Source organism: Acinonyx jubatus, chromosome B1 (assembly GCF_027475565.1).
Source record: "Acinonyx jubatus isolate Ajub_Pintada_27869175 chromosome B1, VMU_Ajub_asm_v1.0, whole genome shotgun sequence".
Taxonomy (NCBI): Eukaryota; Metazoa; Chordata; class Mammalia; order Carnivora; family Felidae; genus Acinonyx; species Acinonyx jubatus.
In genome coordinates, this window is record NC_069382.1 from 39,325,578 (window position 1) to 39,352,772 (window position 27,195).

Consider the following 27,195-nt stretch of genomic DNA (forward strand, 5'->3'; position numbering starts at 1 on the left):
GTTAGGGAGAAGAGGGTTAGAGAGGAATCCTACCACCTTCTGCTTTCAACAGGACATATCCTTTTGTAGGAAGAGTCCTGCAGTAGGAGGTAAGATGCTGGTGTACCAAGAATATAGCTACACTCCACAGGTCCCTAGTTCTGTACTGTCACTGGCATTTCTTAAGGGCCCAGAATGTGGGCATTATTTGCCAAATAGAAGATGACACACCATCTTTTTGTTACAGCAAGTTAGTTTGAGAAGTTGTTGGCATTTGATCCATATCCAATACAGATGTACTAAGGTATTGAATACTGTTAAGCACAGTATGCTGGTGATACGTGCCAAGGAGTTCCTATTTCTCAACATTTAAAGATGTAAGGTTCACAATTGCTTTATTTCCAGCAGCTGTTGTAATGATTGAATTTTACTTACCCTCACTGAACATCTATGTCTCATCATAGTCATATGTAAGTGGGATTTCCCTTAGAAAACTAACAGTTATTTATAAAAATCATCTTGGTCGTCGTGATAGGTATCTAAGACCTAATTATATCGAGCTGAAGTTAAAATTTTTCCAGTCAGGATGCTACGGGTGAGAATTTTTTTTTTAGAGAGTGCCTGTGCCTCCCTCTCTACACCACCCCCCATGTGAGTGGAGGAGGGGCAGAGGGTGAGGGAAAGAGAATCTTTTTTTTTTTTAATGTTTATTTTTTGAGAGAGACAGAGACAGAATGCAAGTGGGTTAGGGGCAGAGAGAGACACACACACACAGAATCCGAAGCAGGCTCCAGGCTTTGAGCTGTCAGCACAGAGCCCGACTTGGGGCTCGAACTCACAAGCTGTGAGATCATGACCTGAGCTGAAGTTGGACGCTCAACCAACTGAGTCACCCAGGTGCCCCTAGGGAAAGAGAATCTTAAGCAGGCTCCATGCTCAGTGAGGAGCCCCATATGAGGAGCCCATACAGGGATCAGTCTTAACAACCGTGAGATCATGACCTCAGCTGAAATCAAGAGTCGGATGCTTAACCAACTGAGCCACCCAGGCGCCCCAAGAAATGTTGAAAGTAAGGGAGTAATAAAGGAAAGCACTGATCAAATTAAATCTTAACAGCAGTTTCTCCTTTCGTTGGATAGAACTTCTGAAGAATGGTCATGTAGTAAAGAGATTGTTAGTGAGGCCACAGCGAGGCTCTGGGTTAGGCAGAAAGCCTTGTGAACCTCGAGCTTCATGTCACTGCTCACTTTTCATGTGAGCAGTATAACTTGTCCAGTTTCTCAGTTCTCTCACCCCTGGCCTTTGGCTCTTTACTGAAAGAATGAAGAATACTTACCTCAACTAGAATTTAGGTTAACCAAAGCAATTTGGGGTTTTGCTTGAATAACTTGATTTTGTTTGCTTTGGTTTCTTTCTTTTCTTTTTTTTTTTTTTTTGGTGTGTGGTTAGATGAATCTCAAAGCCTGTTTTTGTTAGGAATTTGTGTGAGTTACCTAGATTTTTAAAATTGGATTTCTTGCAAATGAGAGCTTTGTTAATACAATGGTATAATTATTATTGGCCAGAACCAAAGCTGATTCTGTTCCGATGCCTGAATTGTCCCCATCTTTCTCTTCTAAACTCAATATCCATTTCTTCTCTCTTTCTCTCCCCATCCTTTTATTCTGTTCTTTTATTTTTTCCTTTTTTTCTTAAGAAACATTTCCCTAAGCCCTTGGGTCTCTGTGCTTTCTGATAGAGTTGTGGTAGCGTTGGGTTCATTGGGTGGAAGAAATTATTTGTGCCAGCCAAACTTTCTGAACAAGTTCCCTTTTGGGACGCTGAGCTCAGCCCTAAAGCAATAGTCCACTTAGTATGAAAACCACCAATGGTTCCAAAAATCTGAGAATTCACAACTCCCCATCTTCTCATGGAAATACCCACAAAAGCATGAACAAGCCATCTCCTGGAACCACCCTAAGAAGTACCCTGTCCCCTTAATGCTCCCTAACCACTGAGCCTTCTCAGGAGCCTGGAGCCTCTTCGGGCTCATTCACACTGCTGGTCTGCTTCTGGGTGACCCTGCGCATTTGAGCTGCCACTCTTCCGTCTTCCCGGGAATCTGTTGCCTCAGAGGTGCTCACCTTTCCCCCACTCTCCCTAGGTTTTGTCTTATACCCTTGTTTCATACTTAATCTTTTCCTCTTTATAAGATATCGTTATCTTAAGTTAAAATATCTTTTTTCCCACTGTTTTTCTTAACATTAAGAAGATTAATCCCATCAGCCTTCAGAAATTCCCGAGGGTTAGGAGGGCTGCCCCACTCTCACTTTGCCAGGTGTCCTGCAAATACCCACCTTCACCTTCCCCTCCTTTCTGCAGCCCTTTCCTTTGTGCCCACTGGCCCCCTTTCTCACCTCCTTCCCACCTTCCCCCCACCTCCATTGAAGGCAGCCCTGTCCTCCCGACCTTTCCTTACAAACCCTGCTGCTCCAAGACATACGTTATAAAGTCAGCCAGAGAGGGATAGCAGCTTTCAGTAAAGAAAACCTCATGGTCTGAAATTCATTTGGGTGAGTTTATACTATTAACATCATGAGATTATTTTAGTTCATAAGAATAGAAATCATAAGTATGTTTTTCAAGTTACTGTTCTGTGCCATGTAACATGCTCCAAATTCTGGCTCTATTTTTAAAACAAACTAGTCAGTCATTCAGGAGCTCAGGGCTTAGATGTGGAGGCTTAAGGAATTGTCCACGGGGAGGCCTGGGTGCTGCCATGGAGGCTGGCCCCTCCTCCTCCCAACACACTCCAGGGACAGGGATAGACGTTAGACAGGGTCACAGCCAATAATTTGGCTCACAGGTGGGCCTGCCCGGCACTCACGGAGCTGATGTCAGCATTGCCTCACAAATTAGGGCCTGCACAGCCATTAATGATCCTCTGTAACTCAGATATTTTTGAAGAAAATGCCAGGGATTTGCTTAAAAGTGCTGCTGCCAAGCAACAGATTTCCAGAATTAACATTTGGGATTAATAACGTGCCCTGCTTATCAGCCAAGCCCTTTGTTCCCTTACAGTCCTATATGAGCTTTTTGACAACTGTTTCTGAAAGTGATCTCGCCCAGCTGATGCTTTTAATATGCACTGCAGAATTTGATCTGCTTATGAAAATATCTGGAGTGAACTGTAGCCTAGAAAAACATTAAGCCTGGAAAAGGAGGTGAAATTGAGGTAAAAGGACACAAAGCCAAAACTAAGGATCCTCTTAACTTAATAAAGAATTAGAAGACTTGAGGGAGGTTGCATAGAAGATGCCTGGCATTCTGGGTAGGGGCTGAGAGCAGATGCCCACCTGTGGGTTAGATTTCATGGTGACTTCTCATATGAGAGGCACAACTACAAAAAACAATGTGGAATTACACAATCTCTTTTATTTTTATTTTTTTATTGAGGTGTAATTGACATGTAACACTATATTAATTTGAGGTGTACAATGTAATGATTTGTTGTTTGTATATTACAGTCTCTCTGACAAATAGGACATCGCTGGTATCTAGCCTTCCTCATTGTGTGACGATAGGCATAACTACAGTGAAATCTTTTCCAGTATACAGCCTTTCATGTTGCTCTGTGTTCTCTAGTGTCTGTAATTTCTTGCTTGGTCTTGGCCACCCTTCACATCAAAACAAGTTCATCGTCAGCACCTAAATGTGACAAAAGCAGTTAATAACTGACATCAAAAAACTTTAAATACTTTTAAAATATGTTTCTTTCAATAAATCATCATTATCCCTTCCGTGTTGAAGAATATTCCTTTCACTAAAGTTCAATGAGTGATTTTTGTTAGGACTTAAGCACTCTGTAAAGAAATAATCCATAAAAAAAAAAATCAACCCTAGGGAGGTGTTATGGAGAACAGTAATTTGGACTTCTTCCTTTTGTGGCTATTTGAGATGCCGTATTCTATGTCTGACTTTTTTTTTTTTTTTTTTTTTTAATCTTTCCACCTATAGGCTCAGCTGTTTGGCAGCTCATTGCATCCTTCCTGAGACTTCCAATCTCAGGAACTCATTGCATCGTTGGTTCTACTATAGGATTCTCACTTGTTGCAATTGGTACACAAGGTGTGCAGTGGATGGAGCTTGTCAAGATTGGTAATTGCCATTTTCTTTTACCTATCAGAAGGAAAGTTTACATTCTCTAGAGTAAGTTTTATTAAAAGTCACCATTATAATATATTTTCCCCTTTGGATGTTAGGGTTTAGAAGACCTATATGGGTAGTCCATTTACCAGTAAGATTTCTCCTCACAGAGATTGTGAACTTTTATGTGTTAGATGAATTATTTTAATTTTAATTTTAATTTTTTTAATATTTATTTGAGAGAGAGAGAGAGACAGAGCATGAGTGGGGGAGGGACAGAGAGAGAGGGAGACAGAATCTGAAGCAGGCTCCATCCAGGCTCTGAGCTGTCAGCACAGAGCCCGACACAGGGCTTGAACCCATGAACTGTGAGATCATGACCTGAGCTGAAGTCAGATGTTTCACTGGCTGAGCCACCCAGGTGCCCCTGTCTTAGATGAGTTTGAACTCTACTCTTTTCAGTGTCATCTGGCTTTGAAAATGAGTATCTATCTGTTGTTCCCAGACAGAAAAGAAATTTTTCTGACTGAAATCAGACTGTAGTCAGAAAAATACTAGGCCCTAGTAAAGAAGATACCTTCATTGTCCAAGAGGCAGAGTTCATGGTCATGGGGAACCCTGGGGTGAGCTCAGTGTTACTTACCTCACTGCATTGGAGAGGTCTCCCAGTCTGCCCCCTGCTCAGGAAACACGGGAAACACTCTAGCGCTCCTCCTGGGTTGTAGGCTTCCCAGGAGGGACTGGTCTAACAGGTCTGACAGTCTGCCTCCTGGCTCTGGCTTTTAGCAAGAGGGAAATCCATTCAGCCCCATAAGTAAAAACCTGCCCTTTGTGAAAAACACTCTCCTACTTCATCTCCATCCTCTGGGTTACTCATCTGTATAAGAATCACAGTGGCGTCTGGAGCTCTAGGTCAAACAGACCCCTGACCTGCCAAGCAGGGAGGGACACAGCCGGGAGAATCACCTCAGATCCCAGGAGGCTTCTTCAACAGTGTATCTCAACTCTGGCTGCACCTTAGAATTACCTGGGAAAGCAATTTAATCAGTGCCAAGCCCCCTTTCCTAACCTTTTAAGTCAGAATTTGGGGAGTGGAACCAGAGCATAAGTAGGGTTTGAAAACACTCCAGATATTTCCAGTGTGTAGCCAGAGTTGGGAACTACTGGGTTACAGTGTCAGGATGTCAGTACCAGGCTGAACTAGGAAAAGGAAACGGAAGGTGGTTCACCTTTTAAATAACCTTTACTGTTGGAGCAAGGATCAGGTCTCCATAGGGATGGAGAAGATGAGCAGACAGAAGGGGCTTAGTGGGAATCAAAGGAGTCTGTCTTTTCAGGCCAGAGCTCAGGGTCCCTTACCTGACTGTGCTGAAAATGTGCTCACTTACGTGGGACTCTGTCTGAGGACAGCTGCACATGTGCGAAGGTCAGCCGTGCCTGGGAAGTAGGTTTGTTAGGTTCTGAGTTAAGGTGAATAATTCTAGGAATATTTATTAATGTATGTACTGTGTGTTAGTTATCATTATATCATATAAATAGGACTTGGAGTTATATAGAATTTTAACATTCATTAGATTTTTTTTTAATTACTCAGTTGCTTCCTGGTTTATATCCCCACTGTTGTCTGGTTTCATGTCTGGCGTGCTGTTTATACTGATCAGAATTTTCATCTTAAAAAAGGTAAGTGAGGCTGTTATTTTTTTTTATTAAGTTTTAGAACTAATTTTGGTTGTATTCAATAGAAATTAGCAGTGAGGGGGTCAGAGGAATGATTATATTTTTACACTGTTAAGGCATAGCACCCTGCAGTTAGAATTAGACTTTATCTTTTTATTTTTAATTTTTATTTTTTTTAATTTTTATTTTTTTTATTATTAACGTTTATTTATTTTTGGGACAGAGAGAGACAGAGCATGAACGGGAGAGGGTCAGAGAGAGAGGGAGACACAGAATCCGAAACAGGCTCCAGGCTCTGAGCTGTCAGCATGGAGCCCGATGCGGGGCTTGAACCCACAGACTGTGAGATCATGACCTGAGCCGAAGTCGGACACTCAACCGACTGAGCCACCCAGGCGCCCCTAGACTTTATCTTAAAGTAGGCAGAGGAGAGTACCCAGGGGCTCCCCCAGAAAGCAGCATTGTAAATAGTGTTTCTTGCCCTGTGGCTTAGTGTATTACTTGGCTCCCCCAAGCATTGTGCACAGAACCCAAACAGGCAAAGTAATTTCCTGAATGTTAAACAGAACAGAGTGTGATAGTGTTAAGATTTTGAAGTAGACTATCACTAAAAACATCTGGAGAATTTCTTTACCCAAATACGAGTGTTTTCTCTATTTTAATGGAGATGGCAAGCTGAGACACTGACTTTTTCCTATCCCTGAGGAAAGGGTAAAAAGAAGGTAATATACCTATTTGGGGGGGTACATTTTATCAAAAATTAAAATGAGATTAAAATTAGAAATTACTGAGATCTGTATTCCATAAAAAAACAAAACAAAACTTGATTGTATTTTTTTATTTGACTGTCAAGAGCTTGTTGCAATATTTTATAAGCCATAAAGCATGCCTCTGATTGTTGTGTTGTGGTACGCATTGAGCCCATCAGGGACAGGCCTTCCTTCAAGTGTATCCTTGCTTGGAGATGCGTCTGGTTTTCCTTGGCTTTGCCTAGTAGTCTGTTGAAGGGCTCCTTCTCTTGGATCAGTACACAGCTCTACCATTCCTTCTCTTGGCCCCTCTCCAATACTAGTATTTATTTACGTCTTGGAAGGTGCCACCCTCTCTTACCTGCTACACTTCAGTTTTTTTTTTTTACTTCCTCTGCCTGGAACCCTTGCCTGGCAAATTCCTACTGCTCCTCAGCCTTGAGATGCCATTTCCTTGGAAGTCTTTTCATCTCCCACCCAATTCTGGCTGCTTTCCTCTCTCTCATGCTTCTGCAGTGCTCCGTGCTTTGTCATCATTGCACTGTTGTGCTGTGTGGTGTTTTACTTCTTGCTTAGCAGCCTATTTGCTGTCTCTGACTGTTAGGTAGAACCATGACTTACTTGCTTGCTTTCATGTTCTAGTGCCCAGCACTGGGCTTGGTACTTCAAGGACACTGATGGAACATTTAAGAGGGAATGATGAATGCTTAGGTGGCAGATGACAGATGGATGCATGGAAGGAAAGAAAGAGAGGGAAGGAGGGAGGAGAGAAGAGAGGTCTGAAGATAGTTGTCATCTGAGTTTTAAGAATAGGTTATTTGAAAAAACATAAGGTGATTCAATAAAATAAAATAAAATGTAAATTCAGGACTTAGACACTTTCAGGAGTCTTTAGTAACTCTTGGCCTGAGAAAACATTTTGGAAATGAGGGGCAGTGGGCATTTGAGCACCCGCACATTGTTTGTAGTTGAGCCTGGGTTCTTGTCACATGATACACAACAGGTGAGAAGACTACTGCACCTCATCCCTGGCTCCTGCCCTGGCATCATGTTCTCTGTGCTTGTCAACCCTGCTGGGCTGGCTGTAACTCTCATGTAATTGAATCACTTACTACCCCTGCTCTTACTGGTCCTTACTCTCACTACCATTCAACTCAAGCCTCTTGACAAGTGCTGATGGCTTCTTGAGACATTCCAGAATAGGTTCTTAATGGGTTGTACTGTTCTGCAAACATACTTGATTTCCATACATGTTTGCATTTGACGCTGGGAATCTTTCACCATCTCCATTTATCCTTACTCCTGGGGCTCAGAGCAGTTGTTAGATCTAATTTTCCTTTTATCATGGGTAGGTAGCAGATTTATATAAATGTACCAGTGTCTTACATGGTCATTAGAAAGGAGTCCTTTTTTGAATTAAGTGACATCTATGTGCCGGTGCTGTATTGACGAGTTCCCAGTCCGTATTTTTGCTTCAAAATCTTCTGTAGATCTGCTTAAAACCCTAAATTTTGAATATTTTCTCAGATGTTATTTAGTGTAAAACATATGCAGTATCCCTTCTTGTTGAAGTATTAGATTTAGGGAATGTACCAGAAACCTAAAATTGTAAATACATTTTTTGTTAGATAAAGAACCCACAGTTCTTTTTAATTCTTAATAGTTGAAGGTTAAATACTATAACTTATGAAAGATCTTAAAAAGCCATAGCATACGGTAATACATTTGCTTTATATATTTTAATAGAGCTAAAATGTATTGTGCAATAGGGCGATGTAAAATCTAGTAGTAATGCAGTGGTGTTTAAGTAATTTGGCTTTCTTGGGGCATCATCCGAGGGTTGAGTCTTCAAATATTTGTTGAAAGTGAATTTTCAGGGCCAAACCTGAAACTAGCTGGCGTGGTGAGCACCACGGGGTTTGAAGTAGATGCTGAGCTCCGGGCTTCAGTCCCCAGGAACTGGCCTAACCTCACAGCTCTTCTCTGTTTCTAAATCTGACATCAGCTCATGTGATTTTAGTGCTTCAACGTGTCTGCTGGCCACAATAGTGCTCTTTGAAATAGTAATTGTGTAGGAGAGACAGCCCGAGCTAATGTGCAATAGATCACACGGCAGTGACATGGCCAGCCGTTTTGGCCACACCACAGTTTGGAAGACTTTCTCGTAACAGTGTTTTATATCATTTTGCCTCTGTTGGCTCCAGATGCTTCCTGAATCCTGACCTTCCACTTTATCTCATTATCATACAGGAGGACCCTGTTCCCAATGGCCTCCGGGCACTTCCAGTGTTCTATGCTGCTACAATAGCAATAAACGTATTTTCCATCATGTACACAGGAGCACCAGGTAAGAATTCCTCGGCAGTTTAAATCTGGCAGGCAAAGTGTATTAGCGTTAGACTTAACGGTATTGGTTTATTTGGTGCTGGCACTGTTGTTGGTTGATGGTAAAAAGCATCACTCATGCTCATGATGGAGTAGTAAAAAGAGGAGTAAATGCACATCCTTGTTCTAAATACTCAAGAGGTATGTGAAGTACAGAGGCAAGAAACACACTTGCAAGTGAAAAAAAGAAATGTGAAATCCTCATTCTGCCTGTTTGCCCCTCTGTGTTACCTTAGCAGCCTTCTCGCGCTGAGTCTCAGAACAGGATCTAATGCCATGCACCTCCCCAGGCTGCGGGGGAGTTTGGGGAGGGGGATGGCACACACATGACACACGGGGAAAGCCCTGCCGTGGCCCATAGCATAAATATCCACCTCCCTGGAATTTGTCTGACCAATGAATCCAGTGGGTAGAAGCTACCCTTTTTTTTTTTTTTAAGGTACTGAAACCAATGTTGATTTTTCAGAATTACCCCTTCCCATTCTGATGGCTTTTGATCTTTTTACATGGGTTTAGGGTTATTTTGGGGGGGGGGGTGCTGGATTAAAAGTTTTCTTTTGCATTTTGGATGGCTAAAGAAAGTCATATGTGGTATTTCTATTTGCAAACATTTCAGTGTTGGTGAGCATTCTAATGAAATACTTCTGTACATGTTTCAGTAGAGAGGATTCCTCCTGTTTCTCTTTGTGGTAGCCTCCTACAGCTAAATCCTCAGTATACCCATTATTGTGGGGATATCTGGAGTCAGCAGATATGTCAGTTTGTGTTGTGTTTCTTCTTGTTAATGACCTTTATGGTCATTATGGATTACATTATGGATTAAGATTCAGTTATTGGCTATATCTGACAAAAATCTCCCTCTTCCTGTTCAAAAGATAAAATTTTCCCTAAATGGCATATCATACAACAGCTGACAAGTGCCCTCTTCCAAAATGGGGGAGTATCCTTACTAATTTCTCAAACTAGGTTCCTCAAGGCCATTTTTTCTCAGATTTTATTTTATTAGACATTTATAATATGTTTGTGTACTTCAGTACTGCAAATAAAAAATTTCTGAATGAATATTAACATTATAGAACCTTCTGCTTTGGCATCTCTGCAGCATTCAAAGTGTTGATCTTCAGGATTTCAATACTCATGATCAGGACTTCCAGACTTTGGGTGGTAGCCCAGGGGGTAGAGCATCACAGCTGCCTCAAGTTCTGTGAAAAGCACAAAGCTAAAGGTCATGGGGATGAGGAGAGCTGGAGAGATACAAAACCCTAGCCTCAGATACCAGCAGCCTGGTGGCCCTGGAGGTTTTATAAGTCATGGACTATGAAGTGTGTTTGTCATAGACTGTCTTCTCAATATCTAAAAAAAATTGGAGGCAGGGAAAACACAGCTCCGTACCACAGAGTTAATCCCACCCCCAAGTCTGAATCTCCCAGAGCATTCACACAGGGCTGGGCAGGCCTTGGAGCACGAAGTTGGGAGAAAACTGTAGGAGAGCTATTCTTTGTGTAGCAACTTCGTGCTCCTCCTGAGTCTTGTTCTTAATTTTACATAAGCTCCTAGAGCTCAAGTTAGCTGAACAAAAAGCTAATAAGCAAGTGTCAATAGCTGTCTCTAAGCTTGGTGATTTAAAGCGCAGAGCTAATGAAGGCTGGGGGTGCCTTTGTAGTACTCAGGCCTGAAAATGGGAACTGGTACAAATAAGGATGATTTATTGATTTACTTTTCTTTCTGCATTTTATTTTTTTCTACCCTATATTCTTCTTTTTTTTTTTTTTTTTTTTAATTTGAGAGAGAGAGAGCAAGCGAGAGGAGGGGAGGGGCAGAGAGAGACGGAGACACAGAATCCGAAGCAGGCTCCAGGCTCTGAGCTGACATGGGGCTCGAACTCACAAGCAGTGAGATCGTGACCTGAGCGGAAGTCAGACACCCAACCAACTGAGCCACCCAGGCGCCCCCTACCCTCTGTTCTTCTTGTTCCTGGTGGTTCTTCTGAATGTCAGAAGTCAACTGTGATTTTTATTAAAATTTGCCTTTTTCTGTAGTTGGCCTCATTTTTTCCATCTCTTTTTTTTCACTTCCTCATCTTTTGCTGCAGTTTTACTGCAGATTTGCAAATGGTATGGTAATTCTGGTATGGTACCATTCTGACTGGGATGGTAAATTATTCTAGAGAAAGTTAAACTATATGACAGATGAGGCACTAAAGATAATATCAATACTTCATAGAGAGGTTGTAAGAAATAAATAATGTAAATGCTAAGTTTTAGTGAGTTGAGTTTTACATGAATCCTTTTGGTCCTCTGAAGTCCTCTGGGAAACTGGTAATGCAGACAGGAAAGTGAAGCGTGGCAATGCTGAATTTCCAAGGGCATATAACTAGTCAGGTAGAGAATCCTAGTTCTGAGCCCCAGGCTCTGCGTGATGACAGTACACTGACCAACACGTGACATGGCACAGGTTAGACACCTAGTATATAGTACCTGGTCCCTCATGTCACTGTTAATAACAGTCAGAATGCACCAACCTTAATATGTTCTTTCTCTTCTCTTCACTCTGTTTAAAAATGGCTTCTAGAGGTACCTGGGTGGCTCAGTTGGTTAAGCGTCTGACTCTTGATCTTGGCTCAGGTCATGATCTCATGGTTCGTGAGTTGGAGCCCCCTGTCAGGTTCTGCACTGACAGCAAGGAGCCTGCTTGGGATTCTCTCTCTCCCTTTCTCCCTCTCTCTCTCTCTCTGCCCTCCCCTGCTCGTGCACTCTCTCTTTCAAAACAAACAAATGCTTTAAAAAAATGGATTCTAATATATTTGGAAACCTGGCTATATATGTTTTGTATATATTTAATGAAGGTAGTGTAAAGAGAGTGGCTACCTCATTCATTAGGAATATTAAAAAACCTGTACAAGAATCTTGAAGATCATTACTCATTTGAAAGCACAAACAGTATTCCCAGTGCTAGAGCTAATGTTAAGGACTTCGGTTGGCAGCTGTGCTGTCAGGAATGTCACATCTCCTCACCTCCCTGAGCCTCTGTGCATCATTATAAAGTAAGGGCAGTAGGAGGACTTCTGTGAAAGCAACACCATGTTATGTGAGATAATGCGGGCAGGTGCTGAACACAGTGCCTGGCCCATAGACCATCTTAATCAATGATAGCAGCCATTTCATTGCTATCAATCATAAGTAGCCTCATCTTTTCCACCTTAAGTTGCCAGCATATGCTGAGTCATCCTTTTATTTTTTCCACACATGTTGGTTTGGAAAGCTTACTTGAAGTTTTCCAGGGGGGCTTGCCTAGTGGAGAAGGAAAGAAAAGTAAGTCCTGACTCTGAAGGACCAGCCATTTTGTTTCCCCACTAAGTCAGAAAAGGATTTTGCTAATATTTTTGCTCCAGGGGCATGTTTTTAGAATATCCAGTAGATGAGTCCAGATCTTATTTTTAGTTAAACAAAAGTTAACTTTTGCCTTTCAAACTAGACTGTAATTACCTACTACTTCCTCATGTGGGGCCTTGCTGCCTGATAGCTGTGGTGTCATATTTGGTGATAAGAACGGTCCCTTCAACAGTGACTCGGTCACTCTCCTTTCAGAATAGGTCTGCCTTCCTGCCAGTCTGGAATTTATTCTTCCTTGTTTCCTTCCTTCCTTAGAATATTTCCATTCAACACATAGGTGCCTCAGAGGTAAAAGGAAAAAATGAAAATCTCTAACAAAAAGGAGTAGCAACATTAATCTTACCCTGTTTCAGCTGTAAGAGCTTTTGATAAATAGCATATTTATGCATGGACATGACTTCAGTGGGACTCATTGGCTGTTGAGCTCTAGGGCTTTGTTTTGATTTCCTCGCTCCTCCTTCTCAATTATTTTGAAGTTGTTTATATCTTAGGCTTAGTTTGATTTATTTGCATTTGACACAAGTTTTCTCAAAAGTCATTCTTCTACTTCAAAGACTGACCACTTTAAAACATTGTCTCTGCATTTTTGTCCTTAAAAAAATAATTTGCAAGAAGCAAAAATAACTTTGGGAAATAAAATGCTCACTTGGGTTGGATACAAGCCTGAGGTTTATTTTTAATGAAAAAGTCTTCAGTTGTGTGGGACCTGGCTTTGTTCAGTTTTTAAAGAATGAGAACTGAAATTTGTTGCATGCTTCTTTGAGTGGTCAGAGCTGATAGCCTAATTAAGCCTCTGGTGATCATATGTAACTTCTAAGTCAAAGTGTGGTCCCTGGACCAGCAGCATCAGCATCTGCAAGTACGGTAAACGCGCGCACACGTGTGTGTGTGTGTGTGTGCGTGTGTGTGTGTGCATGTGTGTGAGACTGTAGAAAGATACCCACAATATATTGATATATTGTATGTGGGAAATGAAATCACAGAATATATACAGTATGATTCTACATCCATTAACTTTTTTTAAAGGAAAAAAGAGATTCTCACAAACATTCTACATTGTGTGTTTATATTTAGAAAATACCTGGAAGGAAACATGCCACAGAGTTAACAGTATTTCTCTAGAAAGTAGGTTCAAGAGGGAAGAGTAATGAGCTATTTTCATATCTGTACATCATACAGTTTTGTACTGCTTTTTTAATAATAAGCATATATTATTTTATAAATTAATTTTATAAATTTAATAATTAATGATTTAATGTTTTAATTTAAATTTAATAATTTTAATTTTATAAATTAAAATAGAGAAGAAAGGCTGTAGAGAGAAGCTAAGGAGTAGGAATATAAGGGAAGAAATATAGGTCAATGACCTTTGGAAGTTTTATTCATTTTATAGATTCTAATAATGCTGTCATGTATGAAAAATGAGAGGTGTAACAAAGTAATGACATTGGAAGACTGTTTACTTCCTAAGTCTCTTGTGTATTCTGATCTTGGGGGGATTTGAAATAGAATTTTAAAGATGTTTGAGGTTAGAGCTAAATCACTGTTCATCATGTCTTAACTGTTGCGAAAATGGAAGGAGCTTGAGCTGAAAGGCTGTTGTGTGTGTGGAGCAGAGGGCCGGGACTCGTAGCCCCTGGTGTCGGCTCCTGGCAGCCACTTTTGGCTGAGGGAATGGAGCAATTCATGCCGTGTCCTACTTTGCCTATCCACAGAGTGAAGAGGCGCGCCATATTTTATTGCCAACTTAAGGTGTGATTATTGGAAAATAATTTAGGTACTCACAGGAAGACAATGCAGAGTATTTTTGTCAGAAGTTTTGCCTTGGATGCACATTGATTCAACTGCCTTTCTACACTGAATTTTTGTGTTTGTTTTTTTATCCATGAAACTTGATTTTATATATTTGTACAAATTACAGCTGTGTAACATAACTGTCAGTTCACATTTCTTATATGCTGGTTTTAAAAGTGAATCCTTGTGTTCTTTTGCTGCCCTGTCACATTACTAAATTGCTGGAATAATTTGGTCAGATCCACATTCTTTCCCCATCCTGTTCCCCTCTGCTCTCATCATCAACAACTGTCCCCATTTTTCTGCACGCCTTTGTTCTTTTTCCTTTTGGATGTTTTACTCTTTCTCCCCAACTTCCACCCTCAGTGATGGGTTTATCCCCTACTCTCCTTTCCAGTTTCTTGTGACTTAGGAGGGTGACTTCAGAGCTTTCTGGCCACTTCCCAGGCCAAACTGATGGCAAAAGAGGTTGTGATGCTAGAATTACAAAGAGCAAGTGATAGTGTGGCTTATTGTCTACACCAGGGGTCAAACTCTTATAACCAACCTCAGTTTCTCTTTCTTGGATGTTGGTCCTGACACCTTGAGAATCCCAAGGGACCCCAACAGAAAGCATGGAGATAGGCATGGAAGGAACATCTAGAGCAACCCTTGTCTGCTTTTATTTTGGGCTCTGCTCAGCATGGATGGAAAAAAATAGTGTCCTAGAGCAAACGTGTTCACTCATCTAAAATAGATAGATTATGGGAATGCAAGCTGGTGCAGCCACTCTGGAAAATAGTATGGAGGTTCCTCAAAAAACTAAAAATAGAACTACCCTATGACCCAGCAATTGCACTACTAGGCATTTATCCACAGGGTACAGGTGTGCTGTTTCAAAGAGACACATGCAACCCCCATGTTTATAGCAGCACTATCCACAATAGCCAAAGTATGGAAAGAGCCCAACTGTCCATCGATGGATGAATGGATAAAGAAGATGTGGTATATATACAATGGAGTATTACTCGGCAATCAAAAAGAATGAAATCTTGCCATTTGCAACCACATGGATAGAACTGGAGGGTATTACACTAAGTGAAATTAGTCAGAGAAAGACAAAAATCATATGACTTCAATTATATGAGGACTTTAAGAGACAAACCAGATGAACATAAAGGAAGGGAAGAGACAAAACAGAAGAGACTCATAAATATGGAGAGCAAACTGAGGGTTACTGGAGGGGTTATGGGAGGGGGGATGGGCTAAATGGGTAAGGGGAATTAAGGAATCTACTCCTGAAATCATTGTTACACTATATGCTAACTAATTTGGATGTAAAATTTTAAAAATAAAAAATAAAATAAATAGATTATGGATAGATAGGTACATTATAGAAAGAAAAGATTATTATCTATGTATAAATATCTTAAATCTATATATAGATATTTTAAATATCTATATATCTATATATATATCTATATCTATATATATATATATATATATATATCCCAAATTATTTCTCTCTTCCCACCGTATCCAGGGCTTGCCTCTCTTAGATTAATACAATGAAACTAAAAGTAGCACAGTTAAACCGTTTTATCATCAACTAACCCAGGAAGCACAAAGGAAACCTCTTCGGAAACCGAATACTTTTTTTTTTTAAATTTTTTTAGCGTTTATTTATTTCTGAGACAGAGAGAGAGACAGAGCATGAGCAGGGGAGGGGCAGAGAGAGAGGGAGACACAGAATCTGAAACAGGCTCCAGGCTCTGAGCTGTCTGCACAGAGCCCAACGCGGGGCTCGAAATCACGGACCGCAAGATCATGACCTGAGCCGAAGTCGGACGCTGAACTGACTGAGCCACCCAGGTGCCCTGGAAACCATATACTTTTAAGCTGTAAGAGTGATTGGTATTGATGTTAGTTGATCAGTTTGGTGTTGCTAATTAGCAGTTACTATTCAGTTTGGCAAGAAACAGCTCTGGTGTGAGCTCTTCTCACATGTGTTAAGACACTGACGTGAAGTTCTAAAGCAGAAGCCAGGAAGCGGTGGCCCACAGGCACAGCCTGGTGGGGTGAGCCCGAGTGATTTTACAAGGGTCAGACTTAGAGGCAGAGCCAGGGCTGGAGCCAGGCTGCCGGCTAACGTGGTGCAGCCCCAGGGTGTCCATAGCTTTCTGATGTCAGAGTGCGTGTTACGAGTGATTCAGATAATCTAGCCCCTAAAGCGTCTGTACTCCCACCAGTAACGCCTTAGCTATAATTAAGGTCGGTGATTCAGGTTTTTTGTTTTTCGTATGTGTATATGCTAATCCTGACTCTCACTTATAGTATTACCTATCTGTTCTACCTCTTACAGTTACCAAAATGTTTAATAATCCCTTAATCGAATAGCTTTGAGTGTGTTTGTATATATAAAATGGTTAACAGTGTAACAAAGCCTGCATCATTAAAGATTTATTTAATCTAAGAGCAAAGAGCAAAGTTTTAACTAGTTCATTCCTTTAAAACTTTTAAAACATGTTTAACAGTTTACAGAAGTGACATGCTTATGTTTTCAAAGTTAACAGTACAAAAGTGTATGTAGTAAGAAGTGAAAGCCCTCTCCGATTTCTTATGTCCCTATAGGATTAACCATTGTATCATTCCAGAACTTTTTCTATACATTTGTTCATATGGTAGGAGTAGAAATATATTTTAAGTTTATTTATTTATTTTGAGAGAGAGAGAGAGAGACAGAGCACGAGCAGGGGAGGGGCAGAGAGAGGGAGAGAGAGAATCCCAAGCAGGCTCCACACTGGTAGCACAGAACCCGATGTGAGGCTCGATATCGCGAACCGTGAGATCATGACATGAGCCAAAGTCCAGAGTAGGAGGCTTAACTGACTGAGCCACCCAGGTGTCCCCAATATGGGTTTTTTTGAAAAACATAAATTGGGGGTTCCTGGCTGGCTCAGTTGATAGAACATGCAACTCTTGATCTGGGGTGGGATTGTAAATTCAAGCCCCATGTTGGGTGTAGAGATTACTTAAAAATAAAATCTTAAAAAAAACCAACAACATAAATTGGAGTATAGTACTCCAGGCACCCCTTCTTACTTACTAGATCATAGGCCTCTTTCCTTATCAGTATATATAGATCTATCTCATTTATGTGACTCTGTCCTATTATTATTACACATTTCCATAGTGATGCACATATTAGTTGTCTTGCACATTCTTACTGTTACAAATAAAGCCATTAGTAAGTGTTCTTGTACACACATCTTTGTTTCTGTGCAAGCATGCATGTTTAAGCTGTAAACCTGTGAATGTATGTGAAATGTGCCTGTTGCCACCAGTGCCAGAAAATGGACAAAATTCGGAGTGATGAGTTCTGGAATGCAGTGCCAGGAAAATATGATGCTCCTAAACCATGTGCCCTTCTGCCCTTTTATTGGCTAATGTAATTGCAACTTAGTATGCATTATTGAATTTTAATGAAAAGTTTTTCTATAATTACATGAGTTGACAATTCAAAGAACAGTTAAATTTGGAGGTCAATGTCCTTTTATAGAACTTTTATCTCCAAGCTGACTTTAAAAAGGTTTGTGTATGTGGTTAGAGTGTCATGGCCATTTAAAGCAGAGCTGCTGACTACTGAGAAACCCAAAGAGGCAGCAGTCAGCAGCCTGGTGCAGGGTTCCAGACCTCAGCTGCTCACTGCCATGGGAGTGGGCTGATGTCAGGACAGAAGACGACAGCGTCCTTTCTTAGCTATATATGGTCCACTCTGGAACTCTGTAACTTAGATATTGAAATAATATGTAAATGGTTTTATTCCAATTTAATATGCTGTTTGTGCCACATTGATAAAATTGTAATAGTTAGCTTACTACTCAGTTTAACCACATATTGACAAGGTATAGTGTGTCTTAAACACAGGGCACATGGGAACGTTCCAGAGACAGCTTTCTACCCCAAAAACTATAGCACATTGTTTTGGTTGAAAGTTTTATTAAATACAAAACCCAGGTGATTAGTTTTGGATTTGGGGAATGTAAAGTATGTTGATATGAGCATGACCTTTCAGAAAGTATCCACCGGCAACACCACTGTCCTTTTTACTTTCCAGTGCTTGGTCTGGTCCTTCCCATATGGGCAATAGCACTCATCTCCTTTGGTGTTGCACTGCTGTTTGCCCTTTTTGTATGGCTCTTTGTGTGTCCATGGATGCGGAGGAAAATAGCAGGTAAGGGCTTTTTTATTCTTCTGGTTTACAAAAATCCTGGTTCCTGGGGCTTCAGGTGTAATCCACAATTACCCTTACTAACAGAGGGAACTGGATGCATGAATAACCCTAGAACATAGCACTGAGATACATGCCCCATCCTTGTCTCTTGGCTCCTAACTGCTTTCTGGCTCAAACTTTTTCTTGGTAACTTGTGACTGGAATGAGCAGTAAGGTCCTGGTTGCCTCATATGACTGGAAGTTAACTACTGGTCAGGTTCTACCAGCCCCATGAAAAGCATTAGTCTTCAGGGAAATGCAGATTAATAACACAGTAAGATATCCATCCATTCACATCCACAGGAATGGTTAAAAGTAAACAGACTAACATTTCAAAATATTGATGAAGAAGAATAACTAGAATTTTCAGACGTTTATGGTGAAATATAAAATGGTACAACCACTTGGAAATTTGAAGTTTCCTGTCAAGTTAGACATACATTTACCACATGACCCAGTAATTCTATTCCTAGATATTTATCCAAGAGAAATGAAAATGTACATTCATAGGGGCACCTGGGTGGCTCAGTTGGTTGTGTGTGACTTCAGCTAGGTCATGATCTCATGGTTCATGGGTTTGAGCTCCACGTTGGGCTCTGTACTGACAGCTCAGAGCCTGGAGCCTGCTTCAGATTCTGTGTCTCCCTCTCTGTCTGCCCCTCCCCGACTTGCACTCTGTCTCTGTCTCTGTCTCTGTCTCTCTCTCTCAAAAATAAATACACATAAAGAAATAAAAAATATATATGTTCATAGAAAGACTTGTATATAATCATTTTGTCATAACAACCAGAAACTAGAAACAACCCAAATGTTCCTAAATAGGTGAAAGGATAACCAAATTGTGATATATTCATGCAATTCAATCCTCCATAGCTATAAAGAGAATGAACTAACCACAGTATAATGAATTTCACAGACATTATGTTGAGTAAAAGAAGCCAGATACAAAATAGTACATCCTATATGATTCCAGGGAAAATTAATCTATAGCGATAGAAAGCACTAGGTGCTGGAGATGGTGGGGGGTTTCCAGGAGACTAATGGCAAAGGGGCACATGGGAACATTCCTGGGACATGGAAATGGAAGTGTTCTCTGTCCCAGCTGTGGTAGTGTTTATAGGGTGTACTCATCCATCACAGGTCATCTGTCTGCACGTTTAAAATGTATGAATTTTATTGTATATAAATCATATTTCAACAGAATTTTTCAAAAAGAAGAATATGGATCAGAAAGCTACAAGAGCTACTATTCTGTCCTTAGCAACATAGTTCTAAGCCTTAAGGCCACATGCTGTTACAGGGCTCTCAGATGAAAAGAAGTATTTACTTTCAGCCTCAGAGTGTGCCTTACGATCCTGTTTCAGTGTGGACATATCTCAGTTTGCAAATCCATATTCCAAAGAACAGAACAAATGAGACATACCATGTTCACGAATTAGAAGATTCAGTATCATTAAGATGTCAGTTCTTGTCAAATTGTTCTCTAGATTTAACACAGTTGAAGTTAAAATCCAAGCAGGTTATTTTGTAGATTTAGACAAGCTGCTTTTAAAATCTATATTGAGGGGCACCTGGGTGGCTCAGTCGGTTGAGCATCCGACTTCGGCTCAGGTCATGATCTCACAGCTCGTGAGTTCAAACCCCATGTCGGGCTCTGTGCTGACAGCTCAGAGCCTGGAGTCTGCTTCGGATTCTGTGTCTCCCTCTTTCACTGTGCCCCTCCCTCATTCATGTTCTGCTCTCTCTCAAGAATAAATAAAACATTAAAAAAAAAAAAAAAAGTAAAATCTATATTGAAAGGAAAAGGAACTAGAATAGCCAAAACACTTTTGAAAAAGAACAGAGTTGGAAGATTCATACTACTTTACTCAAAGAATTAATATAATATAAAGTGACCAGACTGTGTGGTATTAGTGAAGAGATGGACATCCACATTAATAGAACAGAACTTGAGTCTAGAAATAGACCCACACAAATCTGGCACGTTGATTTTTAACAAAGTACAGAGGCACTTCAGTGGAGAAAGAATCATCTTTCAACAAATGGTATTGGAATATTCGGACATCTGTATGCCAAAAAAAGAACCTTGACTTAAGCCTTACACCTGTAAAAAAAACAAACAAAAAAATTAACTCAAAGCATAGCATAGATTTAAACAAAAATAGAAAATGAGAAGACTTTTAGGGGAAAAAATAAAATACATAAAGTTTGCCCATTGTTTTGGAGGCATTCAAATTGGTGTCTATGGTATCTCATGATTTCAGTTTGTACTTCTGTGATGACTAGCGATGTGGAGTACCTTTTCATAGACTTATTTGCCATTTATATAGCTCTACTGATGAAGTGTCCAAATTTTTTGCTCATTTTTTCACTGCAATATTCTTGAAGATTTCTCTATATATTCTGAATACAAGTCCTTTGTCAGGGGATTTGTAAACACTTCTAATCTGTAGGTTGTCTTTTCATTCCCTTAATAGTGTTTTTCACAGAACAGTAGTTTTAATTTTGATGAAGTGCCATTTATCAACTTTTTTTAATTTTTATTTTTTTTTTTATATATAAAGAGAGGATGAGCACGAATGGGGGAGAGGGGCAGAAGGAGAGAGAATCTCAAGCAGGCTTCACAGCACAGAACCCAACACAGGGCTTGATCCCATAACCCTGGGATCATGACCTGAGCCGAAATCGAGAGTTGGACCCTCAACCAACTGAGCCACCCAGGGGCCCCACAACTTGTTTTTTTATAAATTGTGTTTTGGGTGTCACATCTAAAAATTCTTTGTTTCACCCACTCATAGAAGTTTTTTCCATTTTAAAAATTTTATAAAAATACAAAGTTTATGGTTTCATTTATATGACATTCTGAAAAAGACAGAACACGGGAAGAGACCAGGTCAGTGATTGCCAAGGAGCTGGGCAGTGGGTCTTACTACCAGGAGAGCTTTGGGAGGTGATACAACTTTTCTGTATCCTGATTGTGGTGAGGGTTACATGAGTCTAGACATGTCTTAGAATCAGGATGGGCACACAAATACATAGTTCACTGCATGTAAATTTTAAAGCAAAAATTAAAAAGATCCACATTAATACATACAACTTCAGACTAAATAGTAAAGCCACATCAATAATGGCTGGATGGGTGTCTGACTTCGGCTCAGGTCATGATCTCACGGTCCGTGAGTTCGAGCCCCGCGTCGGGCTCTGTGCTGACAGCTCAGAGCCCGGAGCCTGTTTCAGATTCTGTGTCTCCCTCTCTCTATGCCCCTCCCCTGTTCATGCTCTGTCTCTCTCTGTCTCAAAATAAATAAACGTTAAAAAAAAAAAATTTAATAATGGCTGGATGAATTGCTGCTGCTTCTCCTGTGTAGCTGCTCCCTGCTCTCTGCTGAAAATAACTATCCCTCCACCATTCATACAGACTACTAACTGAAGATGAGCCCCTTAAACATACTGCTTGTCTGGTTTAACCCACAGGAATGATCAACTATACTTCAATGCTTTGATTTTTTAAACATTTTTTTAAATGTTTTTACTTATTATTTTGAGAGAGAGAAAGACACAAAGCACGAGCAGGGAAGGGGCAGAGAGAGAAGGAGATACAGAATCTGAAGGCTCCATCCAGGCTCTGAATGGTCAGCACAGAGCCTGACAGGGAGCTCAAACCCACGAACTGTGAGATCATGACCTGAGCCGAAGTCGGACGCTTAACCAACTGAGCCACCCAGGCGCCCCACTAAATGTTTTGATTTTTAAAGGCTTTTCCTAATAGCTTTCTTGCCGAATAGACTATAAAATCTTTGCTTTCCAGCTTAATGCTATAACAGCAGGAAACTGGTATTGCTCCCAATAGGCTTCTGAGGAGATTTTGTTTTATCAATGCCATATTTTGTTAGTTCAATATATATTTCTTGGTCTAATATTTTAAGTATACACTAGTGATTAAAGTCATGGAGCATAGAGCTAAAATGCCTGCATTTTACCACCTGTGTGGTTCTGGGCAAATGACTTAATCTCTCTGTGTACTTCAGTTTGCTCATTAATAAAAAGCAGAAAATAATAAAACCTGTCTCATGTAAGCGTTAACAATTTTTGCTTAATTGTTGTAATCTTTACAAATATTGTCTTCTCTCATTTTGATTATAAGCACCTTAAGGTCCAAGATCTAAAAAAAAAAAAAAAAAAAAAAAAAAAAATCTGTCTGTATTTCTGACTGTGTACGTGGATACAGGGAGGTGACAGGATTATGTGAGTATATCCAGCAGAGAAGAATACTTCCATTTTAGTTCTGTAGGTGAGAGCTTAGAAATTTGCCCAGGAGAATCTACAAGCAGCAAGATCATTAAATCAGCACCACATATAAGATCTGATTAAAAAGAATCCTATAGAGCTTTAAAGCAGCTTTTTTTAAAAAAATTATCTTTTGAAAGTAAAAGATTTTTAAAAGTAATTAGGATCTCTCTGTTCCTTTTTGGAAAATGATTTACTTGTTTTCTAAGATTTGGTGACCTGGAGAAATCAGAGACCAGTAATTTATTGAACAGAAGAAAACCAAACAGACTATAACTAATATCTCGGAAGACAAAAAGGATAAACATCTCAGTGATTTTGAGGTTAGTTTAAGAAAATAGAAGGCCAGTCCAGATGGTCGTAGGATTACAGAGTACTAGTGGTGGAAGGGACTGTGGGGACCGCATCTAGCCCTCTCAGTTTGTTGGTTTTGAAGGAGATAATTGAGGCCTGAGCCTACCCCTCTTGTCCTCAGTAGCTGAATTTTCTGGCTTGAGTTTCCCAGATAATTGATTGAAGTCTCCTCTTCATTTTTTCTATTTAGCTATAACTATTTTTTCATTTTCAAAGTTAAATACTAAAGTATAAAGATAAATGCTCACTTTTATATTCGCTTTTCAATAACAAGATCTCTCATTTCAGAATTTTCAGTTATACCTATATTTTCTTTAGGCAAATTACAAAAAGAAGCTGCTTTATCGCGAGTTTCTGACGAAAGCCTCAGTAAAATTCAGGAAGTGGAGTCCCCAGTATTTAAAGAGCTACCAGGTGCCAAGGCTAATGACGACAGCACTGTCCCTCTCACGGGGTCAGCTGGGGAGCCATCTGGAACCTCTGAAGGCACATCAGTGGGAAACCACCCCCGGGCCTCCTACGGTAAGGTGTGCACAGAGGGTGTGGGGTTTCCATGGTGGTAGAGAGCAGTTCCTAGGGGGCCAGTGAGCAGGGGACACCAGCCAGGCTACCTGTGGGTGATTAGGTTTTATTTATATATTAAAAAAAATTTTTTTAATGTTTATTTGTTTTTGAGAAAGAGGGAGAAAGAGGCAGAGTGTGGGTGGGGGGAGGGCAGAGAGAGAGAGGGAGACACAGAATCTGAAACAGACTCCAGGCTCTGAGCTGTCTGCGCAGAGTCTGACTCGGGGCTTGAACTTGTGAACCACGAGATCATGACCTGAGCTGAAGTTGGAGGCTTAACCAACTGAGCCACCCAGGCGCCAATGGGTGGTTAGGTTTTAATGCACAAAAGTGTCCCTCAGTTTTATGTTTTGGGGTAGTCCAGGGGCTAAAGAGGTCTCAGAAGACCATGCAGTCAACAGAGCAAGCTCACTCTGGTCCTGTGGTTTTCTTCCAAGAGATGTTTATAGTCTCATCAACGGCACCAGGGCCCACACACCACCTCTCTGCAGCTCAGTCAACTGCATCTGCGTCTTCCATGTTGCAGTTTCCTGGTTGCCAAAGATTGGCTTTTCCAGCTTGCTAAGCATGCTTTCCGCATGGAGGACATAAAGAGAAAGCCTAGTGTAGCATCACAGAAACCTCAAAAAACGTCAAGACTGTCCTGCCGTCTTGGGGGTTCTTTTGTCTCGTAACATTTGTGGTTAAAGATGGGTGAGCACCAGCCTCTGCCAGGCCTGTTGGGACAGCTTCCCGCCTCCCTGCAAGGTGGGGCCTTGGCACCTGCTTTCACTTCCCATAGGTGCGGTCTCAGACTTGACCCAAAGAAAGCAAATGAATTTTGCTCCGCTGATCTGACAGATAACTGCCTTTGACATTTATGATTGGCCTTTAAGGAGCACCTACAAATCTATCTCATAGCGAACTGGATTTTGTCCCTCACGCATGAAGTTTTCCTCAAATAAGTTCCTTATAAAGATTCTCCCTTTATTGGTTACTAGAAACAGGAAAGAGTGCCGTAGTCATTTCTGGAAGATGCTTTTTAAAAAATGTTTATTCATTTTTGAGAGAGAGAGACTGTGAGTGGGGAAGGAGCAGAGAGAGAGGGAGACAGAATCCGAAGCAGGCTCCAGGCGCTGAGCTGTCAGCACAGAGCCCCAGAGCTTGACACGGGGCTCGAACTCACAAGCAGTGAGATCATGACCTGAGCCGAAGTCGGACACTTAACCAACTGAGCCACCCAGGCGCCCCTGGAAGATGCTTTTTAGGAGAACTTAAATAACATCACTTTCAAAGTTTTGCCCATGTGTTGTATGTTCCAAGTTCCCTTTTTCATTTTAACTGTATTGCATGCTCTTTATAGTTAATTTGGAAAATAAAGCATGTGGAAAAAGATTGAAAATCACCCATAACGCAAATTTCCAGAGATCACCACCATAAAGGATGAGGGATATTGCCTTACAGAAACGATTTATATTCAAAAGCTAGAAAATAAGACTCCTTTTAACCCGTTTCAGGAAGGGCACTTTCCATGACTCACGGCTCTGCAAAATCACCCGTCTCCAATGGCACCTTCGGCTTTGACGGCCACACGAGGAGTGACGGGCACGTGTACCACACGGTGCACAAAGACTCGGGGCTCTACAAAGACTTGCTGCACAGGATTCACTCAGACAGGGGCCCCGAGGAGAGGCCCGCACAGGAGAACAGCTACCGATTTCTGCGGCGAAATAATAGTTACACGTGCTACACGGCAGCCATCTGTGGAATGCCTGTCCACTCGACCTTCAAAGCTGCTGACTCGTCATCTGCGCCAGAGGACAGCGAGAAACTGGTGGGGGACGCCGTGTCCTATTCTAAAAAGAGGCTTCGCTATGACAGCTACTCAAGCTACTGCAATGCGGTAGCAGAAGCTGAGATAGAGGCCGATGAGGGAGGTGTGGAAATGAAGCTGGCATCTGAGCTGACGGATCCCGACCAGCCCCGAGACGACCCTGCAGAAGAGGAGAAGGAGGAGAAGGACACAGCCGAGGTCCACCTCCTGTTCCATTTCCTGCAAGTCCTTACTGCCTGTTTTGGATCCTTTGCTCATGGTGGCAATGACGTGAGGTAAGTCCATCCCTTCATCCAGCAAGTATGTCCGGAGGGTCTGCTCGTGCACCAGGCACTGCTGTGGGTATCAGGATGCAGCAAGGAACAACAGACACAAATCCCTGTCGCCAGGAGTAAACAAGTAAATAGGTGGCGTGTGTAGTATGCCAGGAGGTGTAAATGTGCAGGGGAAAATCAGGTAGAAGGGGGGATGGGAACATCTGGAGGACAGCAGTGTTGGCTAGGCTACTCAAGTGAGGGTTCCCTGAGTGAGATCTGAAGGGGTTGAGGGAGCCAGCTGTGTGGGCATCGGTAGGAGAGCATTCCCAGGACAGCAGGTGCAAAGGCCTGAGAAAGGAGTGTGCCTGGTATATTCTAGGAAGAGCAAGGAGGCCACGGAGGGAGAGAATGTGGACTGTAAGGTCAGCAGGTCTCAGAAGCCTGGAATATGTAGAGTCTCTGCTCTCTTCCTATGAGCTGGGAAGCCCTACACAAGTCACTTGATGCCCTAAAGCCTCAGTGTCCCAATCTATAAAATGGGAGTAAAACTAGTACCAACCTCGGGGGTTTCTATGGGGATTAAGTGAGATACTTTATTTAATGTGCTTAGGATGGTGTTTCTCACATAATCAGTATCTGTGTATTTTCATTATTATTATTATTGTAACTGTCATGCAGGCCTGATATTTCTGTCCAAATCAGGGAAACATGCTGTTGTTGTATTTCTTATTGCCCAGATATATGACTCTCCATGTTATAGCTGGGGGTTTCCATATACCACCTAACCACATGTAATTCAATTTCTGTTCTTTTTAAAAAGTCTTGCCACCAGGCAAGAGGTCTGGACATTTTGGATTCTGCTCAATGTTATATAGGTGTTATCATATTACTGTATTTGAGGCATCATTCTCTGTCCTAGCTTGATTTTTTGACTGCCCCACACCCAGCACCACCCTACTTCCTCTTCCTCCTGATCAAAAAAAATTTTTTTTAAGTTTTTATTTATTTGTTTTGAGAGAGAATGTGTGCACAAATGCAGGGGAGGGGCAGAGAGAGAGAGAGAGAGAGAGAGAGAGAGAGAGAGAATCTCAAGCAGGGTCTATGCTGTCTGTACAGAGCTCAACATAGGGTTCGAGCTCACAAACTGAGACCATGACCTGAGCTAAAATCAAGAGTTCAGACGCTTAACCGACCAAGCACCCAGGTGCCCCCTGATCAAAAATTGAGATCCTGGTACTGGCAAAGTGTTATGAATTGGGTCCCTGTTCTTTGGAATTTAAATTCCAGTTGGGGAGATTTAAAAAAAGCATGTACATGGACAAACCACCCCAAAACAGTATTTCCAGGCCTAAGGAGGATCCAGGCAGTGGCTGCTGCTACAGGTGACTAGAATTTAAATCTTGCAGTTTAGGGACTGGTTTTGAGGCTTCTGAATACAGATTTGGTCTGATAAAAGCAAGTTCTGGAAGTAATGTAACCGTGAAGATAAGGCTTCTATTCCTTTAACAAAGGATTATTAAGTATAGTCCAGGCCTCAGTGCTGAACCATTTATAACCTCTTCTAATC

The 27,195-nt window shown here is 41.2% G+C and overlaps 1 protein-coding gene across 13 annotated transcripts in view; it reads left to right on the forward strand.

Moving 5' to 3' along the window:
• Window positions 1-27,195, forward strand: part of SLC20A2 (solute carrier family 20 member 2) — a 107,109-nt gene that overhangs the window by 59,479 nt on the left and 20,435 nt on the right. For all 13 annotated transcript variants that reach the window (XM_027071496.2, XM_053216520.1, XM_027071491.2 and 10 more), the window contains 6 exons: window positions 3,976-4,116; window positions 5,699-5,784; window positions 8,781-8,877; window positions 18,198-18,314; window positions 23,313-23,516; window positions 25,055-25,646. In XM_027071496.2, coding sequence (XP_026927297.1) covers window positions 3,976-4,116; window positions 5,699-5,784; window positions 8,781-8,877; window positions 18,198-18,314; window positions 23,313-23,516; window positions 25,055-25,646 — 1,237 coding nt within the window. The remainder of the gene's footprint in view (window positions 1-3,975; window positions 4,117-5,698; window positions 5,785-8,780; window positions 8,878-18,197; window positions 18,315-23,312; window positions 23,517-25,054; window positions 25,647-27,195) is intronic.